Source organism: Globicephala melas, chromosome 12, assembly GCF_963455315.2.
Source record: "Globicephala melas chromosome 12, mGloMel1.2, whole genome shotgun sequence".
NCBI lineage: Eukaryota > Metazoa > Chordata > Mammalia > Artiodactyla > Delphinidae > Globicephala > Globicephala melas.
The window spans coordinates 9,941,996-9,968,098 of record NC_083325.1 but is presented as its reverse complement, the minus strand read 5'-3'; the positions used below and the strand labels follow the sequence as shown (position 1 = coordinate 9,968,098).

Here is a 26,103-nt window from a genome sequence, read left to right as displayed (position 1 = left end):
GCCGGGAAGTGCTGGTGAGGCATATCTCCGGGGTATGCGCTCCGGTTTTCTGCGACCGTGTGGGCTCGGTGGGCGGGACCGGCAAATCCAGGGACTCGCGAAACACGGTTCCGGACCAGTACTCTCTCCCTATCTCGGGTTCCGGCCTTCGTCCCGCAGGACTCCTCACATCTTATGCCTGCTTAGCCCGCTATCCTGTCCCACGCGCTTCTTCCCCTGGTAACAGTCCTGTGAGCTCTGCAGGCAAGGAGGGGCTAATGAGCCCCATTTCCGGCTGAGGAAACTCAAGCACCTTGCGAGGGACTGAACTGTGTTGTGTGTGTGTTTCTGGTATCTGGTATCTTCCTTTGGGTTTTTCCTCTATATTAAACAATTGAAAAAAAGCTCTGTTCCCCCCCTCCCCATCCCATCTAAAACCCGTGCCTCCGAAACCCTCGTTCTGGGCATCCGGGAAACCCCATTTTGCTCCCAAAACGCTTGTCCCATTCCACAGCAGGGCCCTCTCCACCGCCCAAGGAACAACAGGGAGCCAACTCCTTGAAGACAGTGATTTAATTTCCTCTCCAACAACAAAGCCCCCCAGGGCCAGAAGGCACCCCTGCCCTCCCCGAATCAACCAGTTCTGCTCTGTGGAATGGCAACGAATAGCTGAATGGTTACCTCATTTAGAGCCTGTTTGCTTTTTTTTTTTTTTTTTTGCGGTATGCGGACCTCTCACTGTTGTGGCCTCTCCCGTTGCGGAGCACAGGCTCCGGACGCGCAGGCTCAGCGGTCATGGCTCACGGGCCCAGCCGCTCCGCGGCATGTGGGATCTTCCCGGACCGGGGCACGAACCCGTGTCCCCTGTATCGGCAGGCGGATTCTCAACCACTGCGCCACCAGGTAAGCCCGTTTTTTTCTTTTTTTAAATAAATTTATTTATTTTTGACTGTGTTGGGTCTTCATTGCTGCGCGCAGGCTTTTCTCTAATTGTGGCGAGCGGGAGCTACTCTTCGTTGCGGTGCGTGGGCTTCTCATTGCGGTGGCTTCTCTTGTTGCGGAGCACGGGCTCTAGGCGTCGGGGCTTCAGTAGTTGTGGCTCGCGGGCTCTAGAGTGCAGGCTCAGTAGTTGTGGCGCACAGGCTTAGTTGCTCCGCAGCATGTGGAATCTTTCCGGACCAGGGCTCGAACCCGTGTCCCCTTACACTGGCAGGCGGATTCTTTAACCACTGTGCCACCAGGGAAGTCCAGCCTGTTTGCTTTTGAAAGATGAATGAAGGGAAGCTAAAGGAATTCATCCTCAATAGCCGTCTGCTGGGCCAAATTTGACCTGTGTGGGTATTTTGCTTGACTCATTATTGGTGCCTTATTAAAAAATTGGGATAGTTCACACAATCTGGATTGCCAGCATCTAGGAAAGAATCTGAATACGAGCCACATGAGACACACGTTCCTACGTGGCTGCTTGCCCAGGGCTTATCAGCAACTGCCACCCTTAGAGGATGTGTATGCGCCTCCCACCGCACCTGTTTTCTTACTTGAAGCCCTCACTCCTTGGTGTTAGCTGCCTGGTCCCTGTAGGCCTGGAGTTTGCAACCCTGACCGTGTTTTTGTACATCTAACTGGGCCTTCCAAGGCACAGTCAAGTCCTTTGACGGCTCTTCTCCTCAGCAGCTGTGTGACTTTGAGTAGCTACCTTGTCTCTTTAAGAGAGTGTCATTTTGCCATCCTTAAAATTGAGGCAATGGAACTTTCTTCTGAGGACTTTTATGATTAAATGAGGTGGTGTGATTAAAAGCAGATACAAAGTGCCTGGCTCAAGGTGGGGGCTCACTGAAGATTATTTAAATCTGAATCCTCAGGACTGCCTTTCATTCCGTGGCCATGCTGTGGATCACACAGATGACACAAAAGGGTCTGAAAAGTATTTTAGGGATTCTGCTCTGCATTTAGATAGAAGTGGTACTCAGGTTCACAGTTGAGCCTGGGCCACTGGCAAATCTGTGAAGCAGGGAAAAAAGGAAAATTCCCCATCTTTCCTTTTCCTCTCTAAGCAAGCTCTATCAAATATAATTTTCCAGTTAGTAATTTAGATGGATTTGGACATCAGAACTGGAAGGAGCTTTGGAGATGGAGTAGTTCAGCTTCCCACATGAGGAGGCTGCAGCCAAAAGAGGATTGTCACACTGAAACAGGAAGAAAAATATTGTGACTTAGAAAACAAGATGCAAACTGTGCTTCCTCACTCTAGGGAAGGGGCAGTGTTTACGTCAGAGATGGGAGTTCTTCTGTTGGGGGAAACGCTTGGGAAAACTTCATAGGCCTTTTTATTAGAAAGGGTGAGGCTGGGGAGTTTTGGTGAAGGTAAGTCAAGGAGAGAATTAAAGTGCCCTTCATCAGAAAAGGAGGAGTGGGGGTTGGAGGCTGACATGTAGAGAGGGCAAGAGAAAGGTATCCAGGGAATGGGAGAAAATATTTGCAAACGAAGCAACTGACAAAGGATTAATCTCCAAAATATATAAGCAGCTTATGCGGCTCAATATTAAAAAAACAAACAACCCAATCTGAAAATGGACAGAAGACCTAAATAGACACTTCTCCAAAGAAGATATACAGATTGCCAAGAAACACATGAAAAGATGCTCAACATCTCTAATCATTAGAGAAATGCAAATCAAAACTACAATGAGATATCATCTCACACTGGTCAGAATGACCATCATCAAAAAATCTACAAACAATAAATGCTGGAGAAGGTGTGGAGAAAAGGGAACCCTCCTGCACTGTTGGTGGGAATGTAAATTTATACAGCCACTATGGAGAACAGTATGGAGGTTCCTTAAACTAAAAATAGAACTACCATATGACCCAGCAATCCCACTACTGGGTATATACCCTGAGAAAACCATAATTCAAAAAGAGTCATGTACCACAATGTTCATTGAAACACTATTTACAATAGCCAGGAAATGGAAGCAACCTAAGTGTCCATCCACAGATGAATGGATAAAGAAAATGTGGCACATATATACAATGGAATATTACTCAGCCATAAAAAGAAACGAAACTGAGTTATTTGTAGTGAGGTGGATGGACCTAGAGTCTGTCATACAGAGTGAAGTAAGTCAGAAAGAGAAAAACAAATACTGTATGCTAACACATATATATAGAATCTAAAAAAAAAGAAAAGGTTCAGGACAGGAATAAAGACGCAGACGTAGAGAATGGACTTGAGGACACGGGGAGGGGGAAGGGTAAGCTGGGACGCAGTGAGAGAGTGCATTAACATATATACACACTACCAAATGTAAAATAGATAGCTAGTGGGAAGCAACTGCATAGCACAGGGAGATCAGCTCAGTGCTTTGCGACCACCTAGAGGTGTGGGATAAGGAGGGTGAGGGAGACGCAAGAGGAAGGGGATATGGGAATATACGTATACATAGAGCTGATTCACTTTGTTATACAGCAGAAACTAACACAACATTGTAAAGTAATGTTAAAGGAAAAAAGAAAAAAAAAAAAGAAAGGTATCCAGGAAGCAAGAGAGCCCAGGAAGATGACAATTAGCCAGGACCTAAAGGAGTCACAAACAAGGAAAAATTTACCATCACGGAAACTGGCTGATGCACTTTTAGGCAGTGATATCTAAATTGTTTTTCTAAGTTGCTGCCTATATGAACTCTTAAAGATTCTCCATTCATTTACTCAAATCCTGAGTAGGAGTTTGCCACACACTAATGTGTTTGTGGTACTCTAGGGCATGAAGGAATAGAGGTGGTATCCAGGGAAAGTTGAAATGGAGTGGGAAGAGCTAGGTTATAGAAGACAGGACTCAAAGCTGAGAGAGAAATCAGTGAAAACAAGGAATTGGTACAAGAGGTAAGGGGGGCAGGGAATGTGTCCCTGAGAATTCCCAGCCCCCTGGCAGTGGGGAAAAGCTGTTGTCCTCATAACATGTAGAATGACGCTTGATCCAATGTGTTGTAAATTTGAAAGAGAGATAAGCACATAGCTCAATGGAATAGAATCAAGAATCCAAAAATAAAATAAACCCCTGCATTTATGGGCAATTGATTTTTTTTTTTTTTTTTTTTTTTTTTGTATTTTGGTCACGCCATGCCACTTGGCACATGGGATGGTTCCCCAACCAGTGATCAAACCCGGGCCTCCACAGTGAAAGTGCTGAATCCTAACCACTAGGCTACCAGGGAACTCCCTGGGCAATTGATTTTTGACAAGGGTACCAAGACAGTGTGATGAGAAAAGTTTTTTTACCAAATGGTTTTAGGACAACTGGATATTCACATGCAAAAGGATGAATTTATACCCCCTTTTGTTGAACCCAAGTTTGTGTGCCTGATGCACAGTAAGGTCAAACAAACCAAAATGTTGGAGTTTGGAGCAGAGAAAGTTTTATTGCAAGGGCCAAGCAAGGAGAAGGGGTGGCTAGTGCTCAAAAGACCCGAACTCCTAGATAGTTTTCAGGGAAGAGTTTTTAAAGGCAAAATTTGTGGTTAGGGCTGCAGAGTGTGTGACTTTCTTCTGATTGCCTGGTGGTGAGGTAACAGGGCGGTGCTCCAGGAATCTTGTCCTCAGCCTGAAGTTACCATCCTCCACCTGGGTGGGGGCCTTAGTTTCTGCAGAAGAACTCAAAGATATATTGTTTTATTTATTTGTTTGTTTATTTATTATTTTATTTGTTTATTTTGGCCACGCTGGGTCTTAGTTGTGGCATGCAGGATCTTTAGTTGTGGCACGTGGACTCTTAGTTGCAGCATGCAGACTTCTCAGGTGCGGCATGCAGACTCTTAGTTGAAGCATGCATGCAGGATCTAGTTCCCCAACCAGGGATCGAACCTGGGCCCCCTGCATTAGGAGCGCAGAGTCTTACCCATCGGACCACCAGGGAAGTTCCAATGTATTGTTATGTATATCCCTTGAGGAGGAACTAGGACTCTGCTTTACTGCTGTACTATTGTTCCTTTTTTAAAAATAAATTAATTTATTTATTTTTGGCTGTGTTGGGTCTTTGTTGCTGTGTGCGGGCTTTCTCTAGTTGTGGCGAGCGGCAGCTACACTTTCTTTGCGGTATGCAGGCTTCTCATTGCGGTAGCTTCTCTTGTTGCGGAGCACAGACTCTAGGTACACGGATTTCAGTAGTTGTGGCACGTGGGCTCAGCAGCTGTGGCTCACGGGCTCTAGACCACAGGCTCAGTAGTTGTGGCGCACGGTCTTAGTTGCTCCACGGCATGTGGGATCTTCCCGGACCAGGGCTCAAACCCGTGTCCCCTGCACTGGCAGGCAGATTCTTAACCACTGTGCCACCAGGGAAGCCCACTATTGTTTCTTGACTGTTTTTCCTTTGGTTCTGCATTCCCTCCCTTTCCTAATTAGTAACTGTTTGCATCTGCATTTTGGAACTCAGGGAAAGTCTAGGAGGCTGAAGCCTTTTTCCTACAAATAAGAAACAGGAGACACGTAAAGGCTTTTGTACCTGGGAGGGCCCCACAGGGTCCTGCTCAGTTGCACTACTCCCTCATATCATACACAAACATTAATTCAAAATGGATCAGACCTAGATGTAAGAGCTAAAACTGTAAAATTATTACAAGACATAGGTGTTAATCTTCATGACCTTGAGTTAGGCAATGATTTCTTAGATATGATGCCAAAAGAACAAGCAGCAAAAGAAAAAATTGATAAATTAGACTTCATCAAAATTGAAAATGTTTGGGCTTCCCTGGTGGCGCAGTGGTTGAGAGTCCGCCTGCCGATGCAGGGGACACGGGTTCGTGCCCCGGTCCGGGAGGATCCCACGTGCCGCGGAGCGGCTGGGCCCGTGAGCCATGGCCGCTGAGCCTGCGCTCCGCAACGGGAGAGGCCACAACAGCGAGAGGCCCGCGTACCAAAAAATAAAAAAAAGCGGAATGCAGTCAGTGCCACAAGGGGGCATTGGAAGATCAGAGAGCTCACTTCTAATTTAGGAGACTGGCTGAGGCTTTGCAGTTGTGATGTAAAAAGGCCGACCAGGATTTCAGCAGAGGCAGGGAGCGGAGGAGATTTCAGGGGGACACAGAAAAAGCAAAAGTATAAATGTGGAAAGACAAAGGCAAGTCCCAGGAACTGTTAAGAGTTCAATTCAGCTGAGTGGAAGGCAAATGTAAGGAATGGAACAATGTGACATAATTTGGGTAGATATAACTTAGAATCCCTTGAAAAAATAATGTCATTGTAAAGAGATTTTGCTTTATCATAGGAGACAATAGTAAGTGTTAGCAAGTTTCTGGTTTGGGAGGTTTTGTTTCTTGCAGCTTTATAGCAGGTGTTTGATTAGAGGGACCAACATTTAGATTACGCAAAGGAAAAAAAATACTATTGATCATGTGGCAAGCTTTTGCAAAGTACTTTATTTATTTTTAATTAATTAATTAATTAATTTGGCTGCACCGGGTCTTAGTTGTGGCATGTGGGATCTAGTTCCGCCCAGGGTCTTACCCACCAGGGAAGTCCCTGCAAAATACTTTAGCGCACGTAATCTCATTTAATTGCCATAAAGTTCTATGAAATATATTGATTTTTTTCCCATTTTACCAAGGAAGGAACTGAGGCCCATAGAAGATAACTGACTTGCCTGGCTTCATCTGCCTCAAAGCCGGGCCATCTCATTGCAGATCCTCTTTACAGGGGTTTCCTCACAGAGCTAGTTATGGAGAAGGTGATGCTGACAGTGCCAGGTAAGATGGATTGTGGGAGGGCTTCCCTGGTGGCACAGTGGTTGAGAGTCCGCCTGCCGATGCAGGGGACACGAGTTCGTGCCCCGGTCCGGGAAGATCCCACATGCCGCGGAGTGGCTGGGCCCGTGAGCCATGGCCGCTGAGCCTGCGCGTCCGGAGCCTGTGCTCCACGATGGGAGAGGCCACAACAGTGAGAGGCCTGCGTACCGCAAAAAAAAAAGATGGATAGTGGGAGAGTCAGCGGTGGGGGAACCAGAGACAGGGAGTAGAGCCGGGAGGCTATTGCAGGAGGTAGAGCAGGAGATTAGGTACACCTGATGGAAGGACCATGGGTAGGGGTTATGGAATGTTAGAAATGAGAGTGAAACACCAAGGGACTAGGTGATTGTCTTTGGTGTATCCAGGAAGCCTTTAAGTTGCCTGAATTCTTGGGGCTGAGAAAGAGGAGTGCTGGGTCACCCTTAAAAGCCCTTTAAAGGTAACTTGCATATTGGATGGTGAAATGGCTCCTGACCTAGGATTGAACATGCCCCTTATAGGGTTAGAGTGAGGCTAAATCAGATGACTCCAGGAAACACAATGTCCTACATCAAGAGGGAATCAATAAATGATACTGCCCTCTTTATTTGCCTAGAATATCAGTTCACCCAGTAATGCATGCTGTGAACTACTTTATTCATTCACTCACTTCTTCATGTAGCAAAATTTACTCTCTCCTATGTGCCAGTCACTATACTAGTTCCAGGACTGTACCAGGAAACGAGACAGAATTCATATATATTTTTATATATATATATATGTATATATATATGATTTAAGTATGTAGAGACAAAATTGATTTTCTAATTATTTCATCTGGTGCATGTTTCTAAAAAAGCTTTGTTCCCTTCCAGGCAGTTTGATGTAGTGATTAAAAGCATGGAATCTTGGGACTTCACTGGCAATCCAGTGGTTAAAACTTCGCCTTCCAATGCAGGGGGTGCAGGTTCGATCCCTGGTCTGGGAGCTAAGATCCCCCATTCCTTGGGGCCAAAAAACCAAAACATAAAACAGAAGCAATATTGTAACAACTTCAATAAAGACTTTAAAAATGGTCCACATCAAAAAAAAATTTTTTTTTTAAAGCATGGAGTCTTGTGTCAGGCTGCCTGGGTTCAAATCCCAGGTTCACCCCTTACTAGCAGTGCAATCTTGGGTAAGTTCTTTTGTTTGGCCGCGCTTCGCGGCTTGGGAGATCTTAGTTCCCTGACCAGGGATTGAACCCGGGCCCCCTGCAGTGAAAGCACAAAGTCCTAACCGCTGGACTGCCAGGGAATTCCCTTGGGTAAGTTCTTAGTGACTCTGTGCCTCAGGTGCATCGTCTGTGTAACGGGGATAGTTTTACCTACTCCATAGGGCTGCTGGGCACCTAGAACTATGCCAGGAAATAGTGCTTGGAGACAGTTTGTGACTCAAACACAGGAAGACTGCCTCATTCTTTGCCATATCCTTCTTTTCTTATCCCAAATGGTCCTACCAAACCTGATGGCCCTTCCACACAGTGCACTGGGTTCTGAATGACCCTTGGCCCTTCCCCAAACTACAGCCCTCACAGAGATGGCAGTTTGCCGGCATCAAGTATATCCAGCGGCATGGCTGTAGGTTGGGCGGCTGTACCAGAATGCACTGTTGGGCTGAATATGTGGCCTCTCCAGGCGATTGACTTGAAGGGACTGAGAATTCATTTTTGTCTGCAGATTGCCATATGCTCGTTTAAAAATGAAATAATGTCATAACTATATAGAAATGTTGACCCCCTGCAAAGGCAGTCACGTGTTAAGGCATGGCTCATACTGGCTCCTTGATAGAACCAATCAGGCAGCTGGTGGCTTGCAGTTTCGAGGACTGGTTTCTATCACAGACGGAGGACAGACTTGTGACCGGCTGAATCTCCTACTGGGCAGATCCTCTCTCGGGCTCCCCGATTCCTACCGTGCTATTCCCTCCAATTTCTATGGCAGAGTGGAGCCTTTAAAGAAAAAAACCATACTTGCATTGCATCTTACTGCACTCCTGCCCACCTTTCTCTCTGGGCACCAATTTGGTTTCATCTTGGCAGCTCCAAGCCCCCAGCCCAGACTGCCGGTTTGGATGAACTCCAGATCCCAAGCCCTAATAATATTTTCCTGAGGCACCATAGTCTTCCCAACTGTGTATCAAACCAACTTTTTTTTTTTTTTCCTGTGGCACCGCACAGCTTGTGGGATATTAGTTCCCTGACCAGGGACTGACCCTGGGCCCTCAACAGTGAAAGCGTAGAGTCCTAACCACTGAACTTCCCGTAGAACTCCCTGCAGCCAACTTTTTAATAAGCCAACAAGCATGGACACAATACCTGCCATGTACTCGTGACTGTGCCCGTTGTGAGGAGGATCACCAAGCGTAAACCCTTCTCAGAGGCAGGCACAGCTGAGGGCAGGCTTAGGGAAGGCTTGGAGTACTAATTCCTGCCAGAGACCAAGGTGCCAAGGAAATAGGAAAAGAGATGATACACCTATGTGCCCATCACCCTAGAACCTCAGAAACCCCATGGGGGGCCTCCAGTGGTTCCTCCCACTCCCCCCACCAGAAGTAACCACTTTCCTGACTTTTATGTGAGCCATTCTTTATAAATTTACTACTTGTATATGATCTGTAATCAATATATTGCTCAGGGGGCTTCCCTGGTGGTGCCGTGGTTAAGAATCTGCCTGCCAATGCAGGGGACAAGGGTTCGAGCGCTGGTCTGGGAAGATCCCACCTGCCACGGGGCAACTAAGCCCGTGTGCCACAACTAGTGAGCCCGCGTGCCACAACTACTGAGCCCGCGTGCCACAACTACTGAAGCCCGCGCAACTAGAGTCCATGCTCCGCAACAAGAGAAGCCACCACCATGAGGAGCCCTTGCACTGCAATGAAGAGTAGCCCCCGCTCGCTGCAGCTAGAGAAAGCCCGTGTGCAGCAACGAAGACCCAATGCAGCCAAAAAAATAAAATAAATAACTTTATTTTTAAAATATATATATTGCTCAGTTTTGAGAAAACGGGTAGCAAGCACAAACCCAGCTGTGCAAAGAAAGGGCAATGTGGTCCCAATAGATGGAGGCACCAGGAGAAGGTCAGATGAGGCAGAATGTCTGCGTAAGAGGCTGGCCTCAGCTTCCCTGGGCATCTACCAAGCAGGCGAGGCCACAAGGAGGCCTGGAAGCGCAGGCAGTTGGGCAGCCAGCAAGGTGGTGGTTTCAGCTTCTTGAAAAGGGGTACAGGGAATTCCCTGGCAGTCCAGTGGTTACGACTCCGTGCTTCTACTGCAGGGGCCTGGGTTCGACCCCTGGCCTGGGAACTAAGATCCCACAAGCTCTGCAGTCAAAAAAAATGAAAAAATAAAAGGTATGAAACTAATACTCAACACAGCATATAGTAGGTGAAGTGCTCAAAGACTGGTAGAATTCAACAAAAAAAAGAAAGAAAGAAAAGGGATACATGGGAGGTTGTGTTTTCTTTTTAAACCTTGTATGGCTAAAACCCTCTTTATTCCTACTCTCTTGTTTGGTAATTTGCCTGAGCATAAAATTCTAGACTTGGAAACCATTTTCCTTCAGAACTTTGAAGGCATTGTTCTTTCATCTCTTTGCTTCTAATGCTGTGCTGAGAAGTCTGACACCATTCTTTCTGATCCTGTGTATGTGACCTGTTTCTGTCTAGAAACTTGTAGAATCCTCTGTTTGTCCTGAGGGTTCTGAAGATACCTTGGTGTGGGTTTATTTTCATCCATGTGCTGGGCACTCAGCTTCAATCTGAAAACTCATGTCCTCCAGTTATGGGTACTTGTTTCATTATTTCTTTGATGAGATTTCCTCCTTTCCTTTTTCCCTGTTCTTTCTGGGACATCAAATTGTCATATGTTGGACCTACTTGGCGGACCCTTGTAATTTTTCTCTACTCTTTTCCAGCCCTTTGCATGTTCACTGTAACTTGGGGAGATTTCTTTGGTTTTATCGTTCAGTCTCTCTATGGAGTTTTTCATTTCTATTATCAAGTTTTTAATTTCCAAAAAATCCTTTTGGATTCTAATTTGTTTTTAATTGAATATAGTTGATTTACAATGTTGTGTTATTTCAGGTGCATAGCAAAGTGATTCAGTTATATATACACACATATACATATATATTCTTTTCCAGATTCTGTTCCATTACAGGTTATTACAAGATATTGAATATAGTGCCCTGTGTTATACAGTAGGTCCTTGCTGCTTATCTGTTTTAGTGTGTATCTGTTAATTCCAAACTCCTAATTTATCCCTCCCTCCCCAGGACTCTAATTTTTTAAAGGGTATCTTGTTCTAGTTTCATAGATAAAATGTCCTCTCGTAAATCTTTGAGGGTATTAATGAGAGTTCTTTCATGAAGCATTCTTCTCACTGCTTTGTAATGAATTCAGAATTAATTGAAATATGTAATAGTGGTTTAGTTAATTACATTAATCTATAGAATATGATATTACAATGATTACAATTATAGAAAAGACTAATAACATAGGATTATCATGATACATCTTAGAGCAGAAACAGCAAGTTAGTACCACAGTATTATATATTATTTTCCCCATGTTTTATATATTATGAAAAATTTTAGTCATACCAAAAAACTGAAAGAATTTTATGATGAACACTACCTCAATTCTAACATTAACATTTTACTATACTTGCTTTATTGCACATCTATCCAACCCTCTATCCATCCATCAATCCACCTTATTTTTTGATGCATTTTGAAGTAAATTACAGGCACCAGTATACTTTCCCCTAAATACTTTAGCATGAACATCATTAACAATATTTCAATATTTGCTTACAGTTTTTTGTTCATTTGAAATAAAATTTACATGTAATGAAATGCACGGACCTTAAGTGTAAAATTCTCAGTGTTTTGACAAACTCATAAATTTGTGTAAATTCAACCCCCCACCAAGGTATAGAACATTATCATTACCCCAGAAAGTTCCCTCATGCCCTTCTTAATCAATCTCTGTCCCTAGGGGGATTCACTGTTATGATTTTTTTCTACTATAGGTTAGTTTTACCTGTTACAGTATTTCAGGTTTTTTTTTTTTAATTAATTAATTTATTTTGGCTGTGCCGTGTCTTAGTCGTGGCACAGGGGATCTTCGTTGTCGCATGGGGGGATCTTTTAGCTGCAGCATGCAGACTCTTAGCTGTGGCATGCATGTGGGATCTAGTTCCCTCACCAGGGATCGAATCTGGGCCCCCTGTTTTGGGAGTGCAGAGTCTTACCCACTGGACCACCAGGGAAGTCCCAGTATTTGTTTTAAAAAAAGAAGAGAAAAAGAAAATTTATGTTAACATGCATATTGTTCTGCCATACGCCAGGCATTGTTCTAAAGTGCTTTAGAAATATTAACTCACTTACTTATATCAATACTTTGAGCAAGGTAGTAGTATTTTCTCCATTTTACAGATAAAGAAAACTGAGATGTAAAGTGGCCAAATAGCTTAGCCAAGGCCTCACGACTGAAGAATGGGGGTAGGGCCGGCCCTACAGCCACACTGTTAAAGACACTTCAGCCTCTGTGTGAACATCCTTCAGACCTATGTCAACTTCAAAACGCTTACAGCAGTTATCTTGGGTGGTAGGGTTGTGGGTGATTTTTATTTTCTTCCTTTTGCTTACCTGTATTTTCTAAGATTTCGTCAATGAACATATATTACACCTCTTGCTTGTATACCTAAAACTCCAAAAGTTATTTTAAAATATTCCTGATATGGCCCAACACTACTCTTTTCTAAGTCATGACACCCCTCTCACCCGATTTCTCTTCACACTCACAGCCAAATCTTTGAATATAGCCAGGCTGAAGTATGGTCACATTCTGCATCACAGTGTGTCTTCCCAAGGTTCACTTTTGTGTGATATTCATGTGATCGATCATTTCAACCAACAGACATGCAAACATCCAGTGTCACGTGAGAACCATGTCTGTTAGTTGACAGATGTCACCATGGGTGGGTGAGAGGCAGGAAGTGACTAATTCAGCGTGGTTTCTGAATGTGTGCTCTTCTTAAAATGAAGCATAGAGCAAGAGGGAGGAAGTATGGGGATATATGGATATGTATAGCTGATTCACTTCGTTATACAGCAGAAACTAACACACCATTGTAAAGCAATTATACTCCAATAAAGATGTTAAAAATAAATAAATAAAGTCACAACTTCTACCTGAAATAAATAAATAGAAACTAAAATGAAGCATAGAATTTCTCTAAAGTGTAACATGTTTGCTTAAGATGTGTTCTGCATTTTGAAATTAATACTTTAAAGTGTTAATATAGATAAAATTCATTTTTCTTTTTTAAAATTTTATTTTGAAGTAATTTCAAACTTAAATGTACCCTTTATTCACATTAAGCAATTATTAATATTTTGCCACATTTGTTTTTACTATTTTCTATATGTTTCCTTCTGAAATAACTTAAAGTTGCATACATCATGCCCCTTTAATCCTTAATACAGCAGTGTGGATTTCTTAAGAATAAGGACATTTTCTTACCTATCCATTTTCTCACCTAACAGTAATGCAATACTGTCACCATATTCTAATTTTGACAGTTATCTCAATAATGTCTTTTATAGCACTTTTTCAGCTTCCAATATCCAATGCAGAATTATACATCTCACTAATTGTCTTATCTCTTTAGTTTTCTTAAATCTGGAGCTATTCCTCTCTCAGCATTTTTTTTTTTTTTTTGGCTGCACCATACAGCTTTCAGGATCTTAGTTCCCCAATCTGGGATGGAACCCGTGCCCCCTGCAGTGGAAGCTCAGAGTCCTAACCACTGGATAGCCAGGGAATTCCCTTTTTTGTCTTTCTTGACACTGTCATTTTGAAGGGTGAACACCAGTTATTTTGTAAAATATATTTATATTTGATTTTATGTTTCCCCACAGTACGGGTTATACAAGTTATGCACTTTTGGCAAGAATATTATGTGGGCGATGTTGTGTCCTTTCTGTGTCCCAGGAAGCACATCATCATGATGTTAATTTTGATCTCTTGACAGATCTCTCTGCTGTGAAGCTACTATTTTTCCTTTTGTAATTAATAATCAATTTGTGGGGAGATAGAATGTCTTTGACCAGTATTTACTTGATAAAAATGTTTATGCATTTTTTGAATGTTTGTTTTATTCAAAGGCTTAAATATTTAAGAAATGTATAAATGGCTGAAAATCTACAAAAGAACTCTAAAAAACTTCGGGAAAATGCTAATGAAACACGAGAAGAAAAAGTAAGTAGATCAGAATATGGAAAGAAAACTCTGTAATGATGAAGAACAGAACATTAGGAGAGAGAAGTATGGTAGTTAGCAAACTGGGAGCAAGATGGGAGAACAAACCGGAAATATGTGTGTATAGGTGAGATCCTTGCTGAGGACTTAGATCCTGTTCTCATACCTTTCATTGTATCTGATCCAAACGTACTTTCCATGGTTATAAAATATGCTCAAATAAATATTTTTGAACGAATGAACAATTCATCATGATAGACTTTGGACAGAATCTGCTTACATCTTGAAATCTCCATTTAATCATTAGCATCTATTTGTTGTACTCCCAGCAGTACAAGTGCTACATCTGAGAGGAAGAGCCTGTTGTTTTTCTGAAGAAATATATGAGAAGTAAATAATGTGCAATGATATGCCATTCAGATTGATTAAGCAGGAGTGGTGCATTTTATGCACAGGTAGCAGCTCTTCTATTAATAATTCTCCTCCTCCACAGGGCATTCCTGGATGACTGAAAACAAGGAAGCAATTTTCGACTTCCCCTTTACGTTCAGAAGCATCAACAACATACAAGTCTGTCCACACAGGCCTTGACTGCACAGCAAGCTTCAAAAAATGTTTGTCACCAGAGCAAGATAATTTTTGCAACTTGTGATAATAAGAAGCTGGTTTGATGAAAACCTTGCAGTTGTGAAAAAAAATGATTTTTTGAAATTTGTGGTTGATAAAAATGGTTTCTCACATAGTTGTTTACTGTATCCCCGTTATCTTGCCTTGGTTTCCATGATCTACCACCCATAGCCCCCAAACCAAATATTTTATTTAAGATCTAAATGTTTGTTTATTTGCTTATCTAATTCTTGGCCATAGACCCAATTTCTGCATCATCCTGGTCAGGATTCTGTGTGGATCCTAGGCTTGCTTCCTGTAAGTTATCTCTAACTTCCAAACAGCCTATAAAAGCAAAAAGGTACGATCCCTACCCTACCCAAGCACTCTCCTATTTTTCATGGCTGGAACACTGTATTATTTATTCAAACCTGTGTCATTCATTTATTCCATTCGTTCATTCAAAAACACTTAGCTGTTGCACAACCAGAACTGAACTAGGTCTAATTTTAGTCTTTGCCCTTGAAGTTCTCAGAATTTCATTAGAGATACCAACAGATAACCAACTCAGGAAGGTGTAGATTTCTGTGGTAAATGCCGTATTTTGTAATGTGAACACAGATGAGATATCAACACCCAGGAGGTGCGGGTGACTAATCCGTGAGCAAGGCCCTCTAAAATATATGGGGTTATTTAATCTGCACACTGACCTTAAAAGGAAAGGACTTTTATTGTCGTGTTTATCAGATGAGGAAGCTGAGGCTTTGGGAGGTTCAGAACTTTCCAGGCCCCAGATAACAGGCAGCGAGACATGGCTTAGAGACCCAGTCCCTGTGCTCTTTATCCTGCCAACCTGGAAGGATGGATCATGCAAAGGAGGAGTTTTCTTCGCCCCCTCGGGGACTGGCAAGGGGACTCGCTGAGCTCCCAGCAATGTCCGGCCCCCGGGGCGAGAGCTGGCGTCTGGATAGGGGGACCAGATCCACGCGAGGGCTCTCAGTCCTTCCGCCTCGTCTTTCCTTGGTTCTGCCCCCAGGCCTTCTGTTGACCTGGGTTTGCAACCTGAGACTCCTCATTTCCAGATCCGGACTACAAGGGTCTTCCTTTGGGGGCGCAGGTCCCTCGGAGGAAGGACCCGCCCCTGCTGTTAGCGGCCGCCCAGAAGAAAGCACGCCTTTTTTATCCTGAAATGAAATTTGTCATTAGTTAAAACGCTCGTCCGGGCTTCCCTGCTGGCGCAGTGGTTAAGAATCCACCTGCCAATGCAGGGGAAAGGGTTCAAGCCCTGGTCTGGGAAGATCCCACATGCCGCGGAGCAAGTAAGCCCGTGCGCCACAACTACTGAGCCTGCGCTCTAGAGCACTCAAGCCACAACTACTGAACCCACGTGCCACAACTACTGAAGCCCGCGCGCCTAGAGCCCGTGCTCTGCAACAAGGGAAGCCACCGCAATGAGAAGCCCACGCACAGCACCACCCAATGCAGCCAAAAATAAATAATTTTAAAAAAACAACCGCTCCTCACGGACAGTATTTAAACGAAGTGCTAACTGCAACACAATCAGAACTAGAAGGAAAGTAATTTACAACACCATAGTGAGAACTTCGACATGTCGCAGCCGGGGAAGATCGCCCGGAAGGCGCAGGGGCGAGCCGAGCTGCAGGGGTCGGGGTGGGAGCTGGCATTCCCGGGAAAGTCCGCGAAGGTTCCCCCGCAGAAGTACTCTGCTCGTTAGTGCAGTGCAGGGAAGTGATGGCTCAGACCCTCATTCACAGGCTCTCCACTTTCGGGAGGGTCGCGAGCTCCTCGCAACCATGCACCCCATCACTGTGAGCCCCCAATCTCGCCCGCGGTGACCGGTGTGTCCCGGAGGAGCGGACCCGGCTGAGAGCACGGAGATGGGGGGGCTTGGGCGTAGGAGGGTGCAGGCGCGGCTCCGGGTACAGTTGCCTCTGAGGGGCGAGGGAAGGGCGCTCGTGGAGCCCCAGAACTGACCGGGAGGAGGAAGCCCCTTTCCCGGGTCTCCGGAACCGGGAGAACGCCGCTCAGGCACAAATCAGGTCCTGGGTTACACATGCCAGCTTGGGCGCACCTGTTTAGAAAACGCATTTTGAGCTCCATTCGAGTAAGACACACCAGAGCCCATTCATTCATGATTTGGGCATTGTCTGAATGTTATCTTTATATTGTGAAAATAGTACCTGCTCATTGTTAAACAGTTCAAAAGCATAGAAAGAGGTAAAAGTCACCCGTAATCAATCCCTACACCCTTAGAAGATCACTGTAAATATTTTGGAATTCACCCTTTGAAACTTTTTTCCTAAGCATATTTCCTAGGTAGTATATACACACAACACGTAACACAGTGGTATTAAACCATAGCATGCTTTTCTAACCGGCTTTCCCCCCACCACACACTTAATATATTATGGTCTATTTTCCATGTTGATGTAGATTTACACATTCTATTTTTTATATATACAGTATATTTGTATGTTTTTATAGGTGTGTGATGACCAAAACATGAGTGTAAGATTTATGTAGTATTATTTTTGGTAAACATACTGGAAATACGTGGGTGCCCCACAAGACTCTTTTACGAAAACTTTATGGTTTGTGTATCATTTTAAAATATCTTCACAGACCTATGGCTCAGCTTATCCCAATGATCATAATTATCTTTTCACGAATAATCTGCCATCCACTCTAGCAGTGGGTGTCTTCTCTGTGTGGCCTCTTTCCACCTTCTATAACATCACCCGAGACAGGCTAATAGTGGCTCCCTCTCTTTTTTTTTAATTAATTAATTTTATTTATTTATTTTTGGATCTGTTGGGTCTTCATTGCTGTGCGCGGGCTTTCTCTAGTTGCGGCAAGCGGGAGCTACTCTTCCTTGCGCTGCACAGGCTTCTCATTTCGGTGGCTTCCCTTGTTGCGGAGCATGGGCTCTAGGCTCATGGGCTTTGGTAGTTGCAGCACACGGGCTCAGTAGTTGTGGCACATGGGCTTAGTTGCTCCGCGGCATGTGGGATCTTCCCGGACCAGGGATCAAACCCGTGTTCCCTGCATTGGCAGGCAGATTCTTTTTTTTTTTTTTGGCAGGCAGATTCTTAACCACTGCACCACCAGCGAAGTCCCTCAACTCTGAAATATTTTTGCCTCTAGTTGTCCCATGCAGACTATTCATAAAATCTACTTCTTCAGTAACTACAAACTCTGCTTTGGTTTCTTGAATAAACAGCAACAACTGAACAGTATTGGTAACATCTGTAGATCCATCAAGCCTAGGAAAACCACTCAAAACTGTTTACCATGTTTTTTAATTGATGACTGATGTTTCTCCCAATGTTCTCAAGTCTTTGAGCAACCGTTCTCCCCAAAAGGCTAATAGTCTTCAACAAATTTTAGGTTTTGCAGACCAGGAGGCAGAATCAAGTAATTATGTAGGTACTTACTTTCCACATATTTATTTTTTTGTGATGAAAATAAATTTATTGAATTTATTTTTGGGGAAAATGACCATATTTGTTAAATGAGTGACCGCTGCTATAGTTTACTCATGTGTCATTTGTGTACAATCACCAATTAGTGTGAATGACAAGGTGTCCGAATGACTTGGTTTCCTATTAATCCACTCACTAAGCCAACTTCATGTTGAAGAAGAAAAATCACCAAAAATAGACCAAGAAATGTCCACTGCTAGAGGGCTTTTTGTTTATTTAAGTGTAATCTTTCAATGGATTAGTAGTTCTCTAGCTTGGAGTCTCTAATTTGATATAGCAACCAACTTAATTTCTGTGCAGACCATGAATTAGCAAATGTCTTCTAACCCGACAATCACTTTAAAAGCAAACCCTTAGTTGATCATGAAAACACACCTTTAAACACATGGCTCTAAACACCATTGTTTTGCCCACTCTGAAATGTATTTTTTTCATCCTGACACTGTCATGTCATAACTTTTAAAATGATAATCTCATTATTGCTCAATTGCACTGATGCTTAGTAGGAGTAGCCTGTGGTCTATTCTTCATCATGCAAGTTTATAAAAAAGTAAGTTTGGAACTTCAATCATGGTCAGGGTCTTTCTTTCCCCCTCCACAATTAAATACATCGGTATTTTTGGAAGTACTGTCCAAATTGTTTGACGTCCCCTCTGCATTGACCCTGGATAAGGAAGCGTGAAACTTGATTGTTTTTCAGCAGAAGGACTTTAATTGGTAATTATGGAGAGATCATTACTTCCTTTTCTCCTTGGACAGCTGACACAGGACAGGAAGGAAGGTTGGGGTTCCTTCTGAGACTCTAAAGATCCTTTTCAAAAAGCCCATTCCATTCGCATTTCTTAGCGAATAAGCTCATCCGGTCTCCACACTTTATAAAGTTCTCCTTTACACACCCATCTTATCACCCGAGTCATCCGGTAGATTTAGGATTCTTATTCCCAAGCGGCTAGTAAGGCCTCAGGCCAGGTCTTTGGGTGCTGTCTGTTTTTTTCATGAGAGTCACTTTGATAGGAGAAAGGGATTGGGGAAAGACACCTGAGTCTGGTGAGGCACATTAAGGATGCTGACCACACACCTCACCTGCTGTACTGAGACAGAGGGGACCTGGGATCCTTTGCTGCAGTGCTTGCACCTGCAAACATTTCCTCCGCAACAGAATACAAAGAAACTATAAGGAACTAAAAATGACTGCATGCATGTGGCACTTGAGGCAAATTATAAACAAGATACAAAAAGACCAAAAACCCAACTGCCACTTCTGAGGTGTCCCAGCAAAAGCAGGGTCCTGGGCAAGATTCCTGCAAAGGGCACCACCAAGGGGGTGGGCAGACCACCCAAGCCCCCTCCCCCCAAACCCCTGAACCTGCCCCTACCCTCACCCCATTTAAAAAACCAGCTCCCCCACGCCCTCAGGGAATGAGCAAGGGAACCTGTTGCTTGTTTTCTCTCTCTCCTGCTGCAGCAGGAGTCCCAATAAAGCCTTGCCTGAATTTCTCGTCCGGCCTTTTACAATTTTCTATTGATTAAAGAGTCCAAGGACACCGGTTGGGAACTACCATTTTGCGCAGGGCCAGCCTGAAGTGGGAATGACGGTCCCTCCATGCTTTCTTGGTTATGCAACCATCATCCTCACTGTAAGTGTATTCTAAAATCCCATTAAGTGTATTCTCTATTGAACCCAGCTGAGTGAAGAGGACAGCCGGCCCTGCAGTGCCCCCTTGCGCGACTCTAGGGAGGCTGATCGCCTGCGGCGTGAGCGCCCCTCAGCAGCGAGTCTGTGGCCACAGCCCCTCCGCAGGGCCTTGGGAGGCAAAGTGGTGGACACATTGCGCGCGCCGACGAGAAGGGTCACCCGGCCTCAGGGTTGGACTCCTGCTGCGCGCTCGCTGCACGGCGGGGATTTGGGTGGGCGGGGCTGGGCGGGGCTGGGCGGAGCCTGGACCGCGGGAGCGCGTTGTCCGGCTGGCGCCCTTTGAGCGGCGCGCGGCACCGTGGGGTCTCGGGGCCCGCCGCTCACAGACAGTCGGACCCTTGGATAAACATGGTGTGCTCCCCGGGAGAGGGGAGCGGGGCCACGTCCGCGGGCGGACCCGGCGAGGAACCCGGAGCCCCCACCGTGCGGGGGAGAAGGCGGGGACGGTCAGGCCGCGCGGGCTCTTTAAGACCATGTTCGTGCTAACGCCTACCGTGAGTAACCTGGTCCCAGGTCCCGGGAGAAACGAGTTGGCTTGGTCTAAATAGGCGGATGAGAGTTCAGATCTCTAGGCGTGGAATTTGGGGAAGCTATGAATGGGGGGGGTGGGGAGGCACATGGCTTTGAGCCAAAGCCCCCAGGTACGTTGTAAATTTTAACAGGGCTCCTGGAGAGGGCGGTGAGACTAAGCAAGGACGAATTCCAAAGGGAGGAGAGTCCCCCACCTGGCTTCAGCGCCCACGCGGCTGGTCCTTCATGATCTCGGTAAGCCCAGTAGCTTGTGAACAGGTGGGGTGAGTGCAGGAAGCATCAGGCCTTTGTGGTGGATGGGTAGGCAGAGGAACCCACTCCTGCGGGCTCTCAGGAGGCCTTGGGCATCCGGTTCTTCACGAAGTTTCCTGGGCCAAGAGGTGGAGCTGTGCCTGCCTTTGGGCCTGGCCCACCAATGCGGTATCCGGCAGCCCCGGTAGGACCTCAGAGAGCACAGCAGCAGGAGTGGAGAAGTGGCTGGTGGCACTGTGCCTCCTTGGCAGCCCCCCCCCGGGGGGTTGGCCCACTGGGCACGGGAGTGGAGGAGCTGCTGGGTGGTCTGATGACACAGGCTGAGCTGAATGAGGATTGTGACGTCACAGAGGAAGTAGGATGCTACAGCATCCCACTTGGCGTGGGGCTGACGGCCTGGCAAGGAGAAAGATGTTGCCCAGGCGGACCAGTGCTTTCTGCCCATGGAAGGGAGCCTCTGGGATAAGCAGGGCACACCTGGTGCCCATGGTGGCCTGATGAGTTGGGTGAAGCCACCCTGGAACAGGGTCCCCCTCCCCATCCTAGGAGTGAAGAGAGTCCCATGTCCACATTCTGGAAACCTAAATACCACCCACACCATGTGGAAGGAAAGCAGTAGAGAGGCTGGGTGGTACATCCCGCTGCCCCCCTTTTTCCCCAGATCCTCCCAGGCAGGCCGCCCTTGCTCTGTCCAACCCCAGCTCTGTGAGCTTTCTGTTCCTCCTGAGTAGCTGACTTCCAGGATTTGGGGTTCCAGCGCTATGGGGAATACACGCTGGAGAGCAGATGAGTCCCGAAGATCACCACTAACTCCCATCCTCCTACTTGTCTAGATGCAGAGGCCTCCAATGGCTGTGATAAGCCTTCTGTTCTTGGCAGTGATGTATGTCGTGCACCACCCTTTGATGGTCAGTGACCGGATGGACCTGGACACACTAGCCAGAAGTCGGCAGCTGGAGAAGCGGATGAGCGAGGAGATGCGCCAGTTAGAACTAGAGTTTGAAGAGAGGAAGCGAGCAGCTGAGGAGCAGCAGAAGGCAGAGAACTTCTGGAGAGGAGACACATCCAGTGACCAGTTAGTGCCGGGGAAGAAAGACAGGGGGCGGCCGTTCCAGGCGGATGGCCACGAGGGGCCGCTGGGCTGGATGCTGGGAAACCTGTGGAACGCTGGCCTCTTTTGCTTTTTTCTCATCTTTGAGCTCCTGCGACAGAACATGCAGCACGAGCCGGCCTTTGATTCCAGCAGCGATGATGAGACGGAGGAGGTCCGTGTCGTGCCTGTCACCTCCTACAACTGGTTTACCGACTTCCCCCCGAGGGAGGCCCTGGAATCCTTTCACAAACACCAGATCCAGAACGTCACCCGGGACCTGCCCTGCACCTGCGAGTTCGTGGAGAGCTTTGTGGACGACCTCATCAAGGCCTGTCAGGTGCTCAGCCGCCGGGAGGCTCACCCACAGTTGGAGGACTGCCTGGGCATCGGGGCTGCCTTCGAGAAATGGGGAACCCTCCACGAGACCCAGAAATTTGACATCCTGGTGCCCATTGTTCCCCCCCAGGGCACTATGTTTGCGCTGGAGATGAGGGATCTGGCCCTAGGCCGCCGCTGTGGCCGCGTGCGGGTCGAGTCGGAATGCGTGTGCAAGCGCGAGAAGCTTCTGGGGGACGTGTTGTGCCTGGTGCACCACCACAGGGACCACTCAGCCCTCCTGGGCAAGTGTAACAGCTCCATCAAGGCGGCTGTCTGCACCGGCTCCTACCTGGATGTGTGTAAGACCGTGCAGTGGTTCACGAACATGGTGGGCAACGCCTGGGCCCTCGTGGCCCACAAGTATGACTTCAAGCTCAGCCTGCCGCCGTCCACCACCTCCTGCAAGCTCAGGCTGGACTACCGCTCAGGCCGCTTTCTCTCAATCCGCCTGGTCCTGGGTGTGCAACAGGAAGACTCCTTGGTCTACCTGGTGAGTCAGGCCCCTGACCAGGAACAGCTCACCAGCGTGGACTGGCCCGAGTCCTTTGCAGCCTGTGAGCACTTGTTCCTAAAGCTGGTCGGGCGTTTTGCTCCCGAGAACACCTGTCACCTCAAGTGCCTCCAGATCATTTTGAGTCTCCGGGACCTTCAGAGTTTACCCCAGGGAGCATCCCACCCCATCCTCACCTCTTACCACTTCAAAACAGCCCTCATGCACCTGTTGCTGCAGCTGCCCCTCACAGACTGGCAGCATGGCATGCTCTCCCAGCGGCTCCAGGACATCCTCTGGTTCTTGGGCCAAGGCCTCCAGAGAAGGTCCCTCCATCATTTCCTCATTGGTAACACCTTCCTGCCCCTGACCATCCCGATCCCTAAGACATTTCGTAATGCTGAGCCCGTCAATCTCTTCCAACACCTGGTGCTAAACCCCATGGCACATTCACAGGCAGTGGAAGAGTTCCACAACCTTCTGACCCAGGTGAAAGCTCTGCCCTGTGCCCCGCTGGCTGGGGCACATTAATGTACAGGCCATTAAAAAGGGGGAGAAGGTATTTCTGATTGTCAGGCTGCAGAAGAGTTTATTTTTCAGACACATCAGCAGTCTACGTGATCTTCACCTTGCCTGTGGGGACTATGATAGACTAAGACACTTAGCAGTACGTGAAGAGGTCGTGAGGAGGGGTCCAGTCTGCAGGGCCTAATCAAGGCTGGGTCTTTGAAGTTTTCTTCTCCTGACTTAACTTTCATCATGACCCCAAGAGGGCCCAGGGTAACAGATGTTATGGGAGGATCTTGCTGCTAAAGAGTTGAGATCCAGAAGAGGCCTGTGAAGTTGGGTTTTGTAGCAACACTGGAAGTCAGAGAACCAGAGAATACTTCCATTCCAGCTTATTCCTTCTTTTGTGAACAACTCCGAGCACATCCCTTGTAAACTGGTTTCCTTATTGAACTCAGCTCAACTCATATCCAAGCTGATAGCACTCCATTTTATCCCAAATACTGTGATGGTAGCTTCTCGTATTTTAGGATCGAATTTTTCAGACCTCCACTATTTGAAGATATAACCAAGATGTTTATTTGCCATTTTCTTAATTTAGCCCCATTTTCATATGATATGTGCAATATAATACAGCTGTTTTATGCATCTGAAAAGAACTCCAATACTACCCAAATAACTTGACTCACAGACAAATATTAAGTCAACAGTGGCCTGTCCCATAGTTGAAATAATGTATTTACTAAAATTAATTACATCGTCAACATCTGATGACCTCCTCAGTGCCTGGAAACATTATAAAACCCTTAAGGAGGACAGTCTTTTGGGGGGCTCTGAGATGAACAATTACGGTTTCTGAGGGGAGCCACTTATTTGTTAAATGGAAAGAAGGTTTAGCTACCACGTGCAGCTGTGCTTTTTCTCAGTCTGGTAATGCCTTTGTATTCTCTTTTCAAAGAAGACAAAGGGATTATTTGAACTGCATGTGTGGGTTTGCAAAGCGGGGTCATCACAATCCAGGCCCACTGCCAGGGCTGGACAGGAAGGGACTGTGAATCAGTTCAGCTCTAACAAAGTCATAATTCTGGCGATATGATTGGTATATTTCCCCTTCTTTCAAAACCCTGGGCATCCTGGGGAGGAGTGTTAAGAAATGTGACTCTAGTTGTGGGTGTGGTTGTTTTGGAAATACCAGTGCTGTTCCTACCCAGCACTGCCAGGAAGATCTTCGGGGGAGGAGAACCTTGCCCCACATTTAATGTGACCTCATGGGGGGTTTAGGTGCTGGCCTCGTAGGCTTTGGTTATAGAATCCACACCCTCCCCGCAGCAAAAATCAATTACAAGTGTCCCGGAAGCTGATGCCAGCCAATATTTGGGGCTCCCACTGCTGCACGAGAGCTGCTGTGTTCTCGCATTGTCTACTGCTATCTGCCAGGTACAGCTTTCAAGTGCAGATGCGATGATGGTTGGTTCTATGCTGGTGGGATTTTGGTGTTTTAAAAACATCCACATGTTTTTTGGGATTTCCCTGGTGGTGCAGTGGTTGAGAATCTGTCTGCCAATGCAGGGGACACGGGTTCGAGCCCTGGTCTGGGAAGATCCCACATGCCGCGGAGCAACTAAGTCCGTGTGCCACAACTACTGAGCCTGCACTCTAGAGCCCGCGAGCCACAACTACTGAGCCCGCGTGCCACAACTACTGAAGCCCACGCGCCTACAGCCTGTGCTCCGCAACAAGAGAAGCCACTGCAGTGAGAAGGCCGCGCACCGCAACGAAGAGTAGCTCCCCTCACCGCAACTAGACAAAGCCCACGTGCAGCAACAAAGACCCAACGCAGCCAAAAATAAATTAATTAATTAAAAAATACATATGCTTTTTGTTTAGAAAATAATTTGCTGGTGTTTTACTTCCAAATCAATAAAGAAGATTATTTTCTGTATCGGTCGGAATCTGCAATACCAGCAGATCAGCATTCTCACATGCCTGTTCCCAAGAAGTTCACGTTACCCTGATCGCTTCATCCAGTACATCCTGGTGTTTCTCAGCGTACTTTGAACCAGTCTGCCCTGTGGTTTCCCAGTGGCATGGCCGGTAACCAGGAAAGAGTAATTCAGAATCTTAAGGAACACCTAAGTTATTCGTTTTCATGGTGTCCAAACCAAAATATCAGCCAAATTAAAAGGTCTTAATGTCTACAAACAACATATATAAACTCCAGAGGGCACAGTCCTGTCAGGTAGAAAGAAGGTGGTATGATCTAGGACTGGGTGGTTTCTAGTCTAGTACAAGACAAGGAAGAAAATGTAAAGTTATGAGTGGGCGGAAGAATACAAAGGGAACAGTCAGCAAAGCTTGGGTGGGGCACAGAGTATAAGAAAGAGTATAGAAAAAACAAGTATTAATGGGAAGAACAGAGCTGTTGTGCTCTGGGAATACTCTTACAATGAAAGGGGAAGCTTCCAGATACTCAGGAAACTCAATTTTATTCTAAACAATACCTGGCTGGCACCCAGGATATAACAGCGATTATAGTAATGGGAATACTTAGCATTCATCGAGCATTGCCAATGGTCCAGGCACAGTTCTGCACATCTGGTAACTCATTTAATCTTCACACTATAACCCCACGAAGTGGGTGCTTTAACCCCTCCATTTTGCCTACGAGGAAACAGGCTTAGAAGGAGTATACATAGCTCATAAGTGGCAGAGCCTGGAAGAAAGTACCCGTCCTAGCAACCTTCCAGCACGATCTTGGGAATAAGATGTAGGGGTTACAGTGTTTTGAAAAGCAAAAAGCATTATATTAATTTTAAGAGAAACTATATTAATTTTAACATAAAGGGTGGTATGTTATTGTTTGGGAATTCTGGAAGATAGAAATTGTTGGTTCGTAATCCAGTCCTTAGGAGGTCAGGAATTTTATATCACATACAAAAATTAAAGGCATTTGCTCAGAGGCCAAAACAAATGCAAAGCCATTTCAACTACATGCCCTGTTGAACCCCA

At 45.9% G+C, this 26,103-nt stretch overlaps 1 protein-coding gene, 1 long non-coding RNA gene and 1 other non-coding gene across 6 annotated transcripts; 2 read left to right on the top strand and 1 right to left on the bottom strand.

Moving 5' to 3' along the window:
• The first annotated feature begins 25 nt into the window (after nucleotides 1–25).
• Nucleotides 26–19,354, top strand: LOC115843161 (uncharacterized). Its single transcript, XR_004035630.3, has 3 exons — nucleotides 26–882; nucleotides 13,945–14,038; nucleotides 14,532–19,354. It is a non-coding gene; the product is annotated as an uncharacterized lncRNA (long non-coding RNA).
• TRNAR-CCU (transfer RNA arginine (anticodon CCU)) lies at nucleotides 4,819–4,891 on the bottom strand. The gene has a single exon. It is a non-coding gene; the product is annotated as a tRNA-Arg (tRNA).
• A 736-nt stretch (nucleotides 19,355–20,090) lies between the features above and the next one.
• On the top strand, nucleotides 20,091–25,890 carry ITPRIPL1 (ITPRIP like 1). Of its 4 annotated transcripts, none has more exons than XM_030838952.2 (3): nucleotides 20,091–20,337; nucleotides 20,506–20,608; nucleotides 21,506–25,890. In XM_030838952.2, exon 3 carries the CDS (start codon nucleotides 21,508–21,510, stop codon nucleotides 23,116–23,118), a length of 1,611 nt encoding a protein of 536 aa, XP_030694812.2. In that variant the 5' UTR covers nucleotides 20,091–20,337; nucleotides 20,506–20,608; nucleotides 21,506–21,507; the 3' UTR covers nucleotides 23,119–25,890. The 4 variants fall into 4 exon arrangements, with proteins under 4 accessions (XP_030694812.2, XP_030694811.2, XP_030694810.2 ...); XM_030838951.3 differs by having other exon boundaries at nucleotides 21,460–25,889; XM_030838950.3 differs by lacking the exon at nucleotides 20,506–20,608 and having other exon boundaries at nucleotides 21,460–25,889.
• Nucleotides 25,891–26,103: the final 213 nt, after the last annotated feature.

Bases quoted from the DNA above. Each gene is read 5' to 3' on its own strand.
- ITPRIPL1 (XM_030838950.3), top strand. From the start codon at position 20,317: ATGTTCGTGCTAACGCCTACC. The intron at 20,338-21,459 runs GTGAGTAACCTG...CTACTTGTCTAG, and splicing joins TGTTCGTGCTAACGCCTACC to ATGCAGAGGCCTCCAATGGC.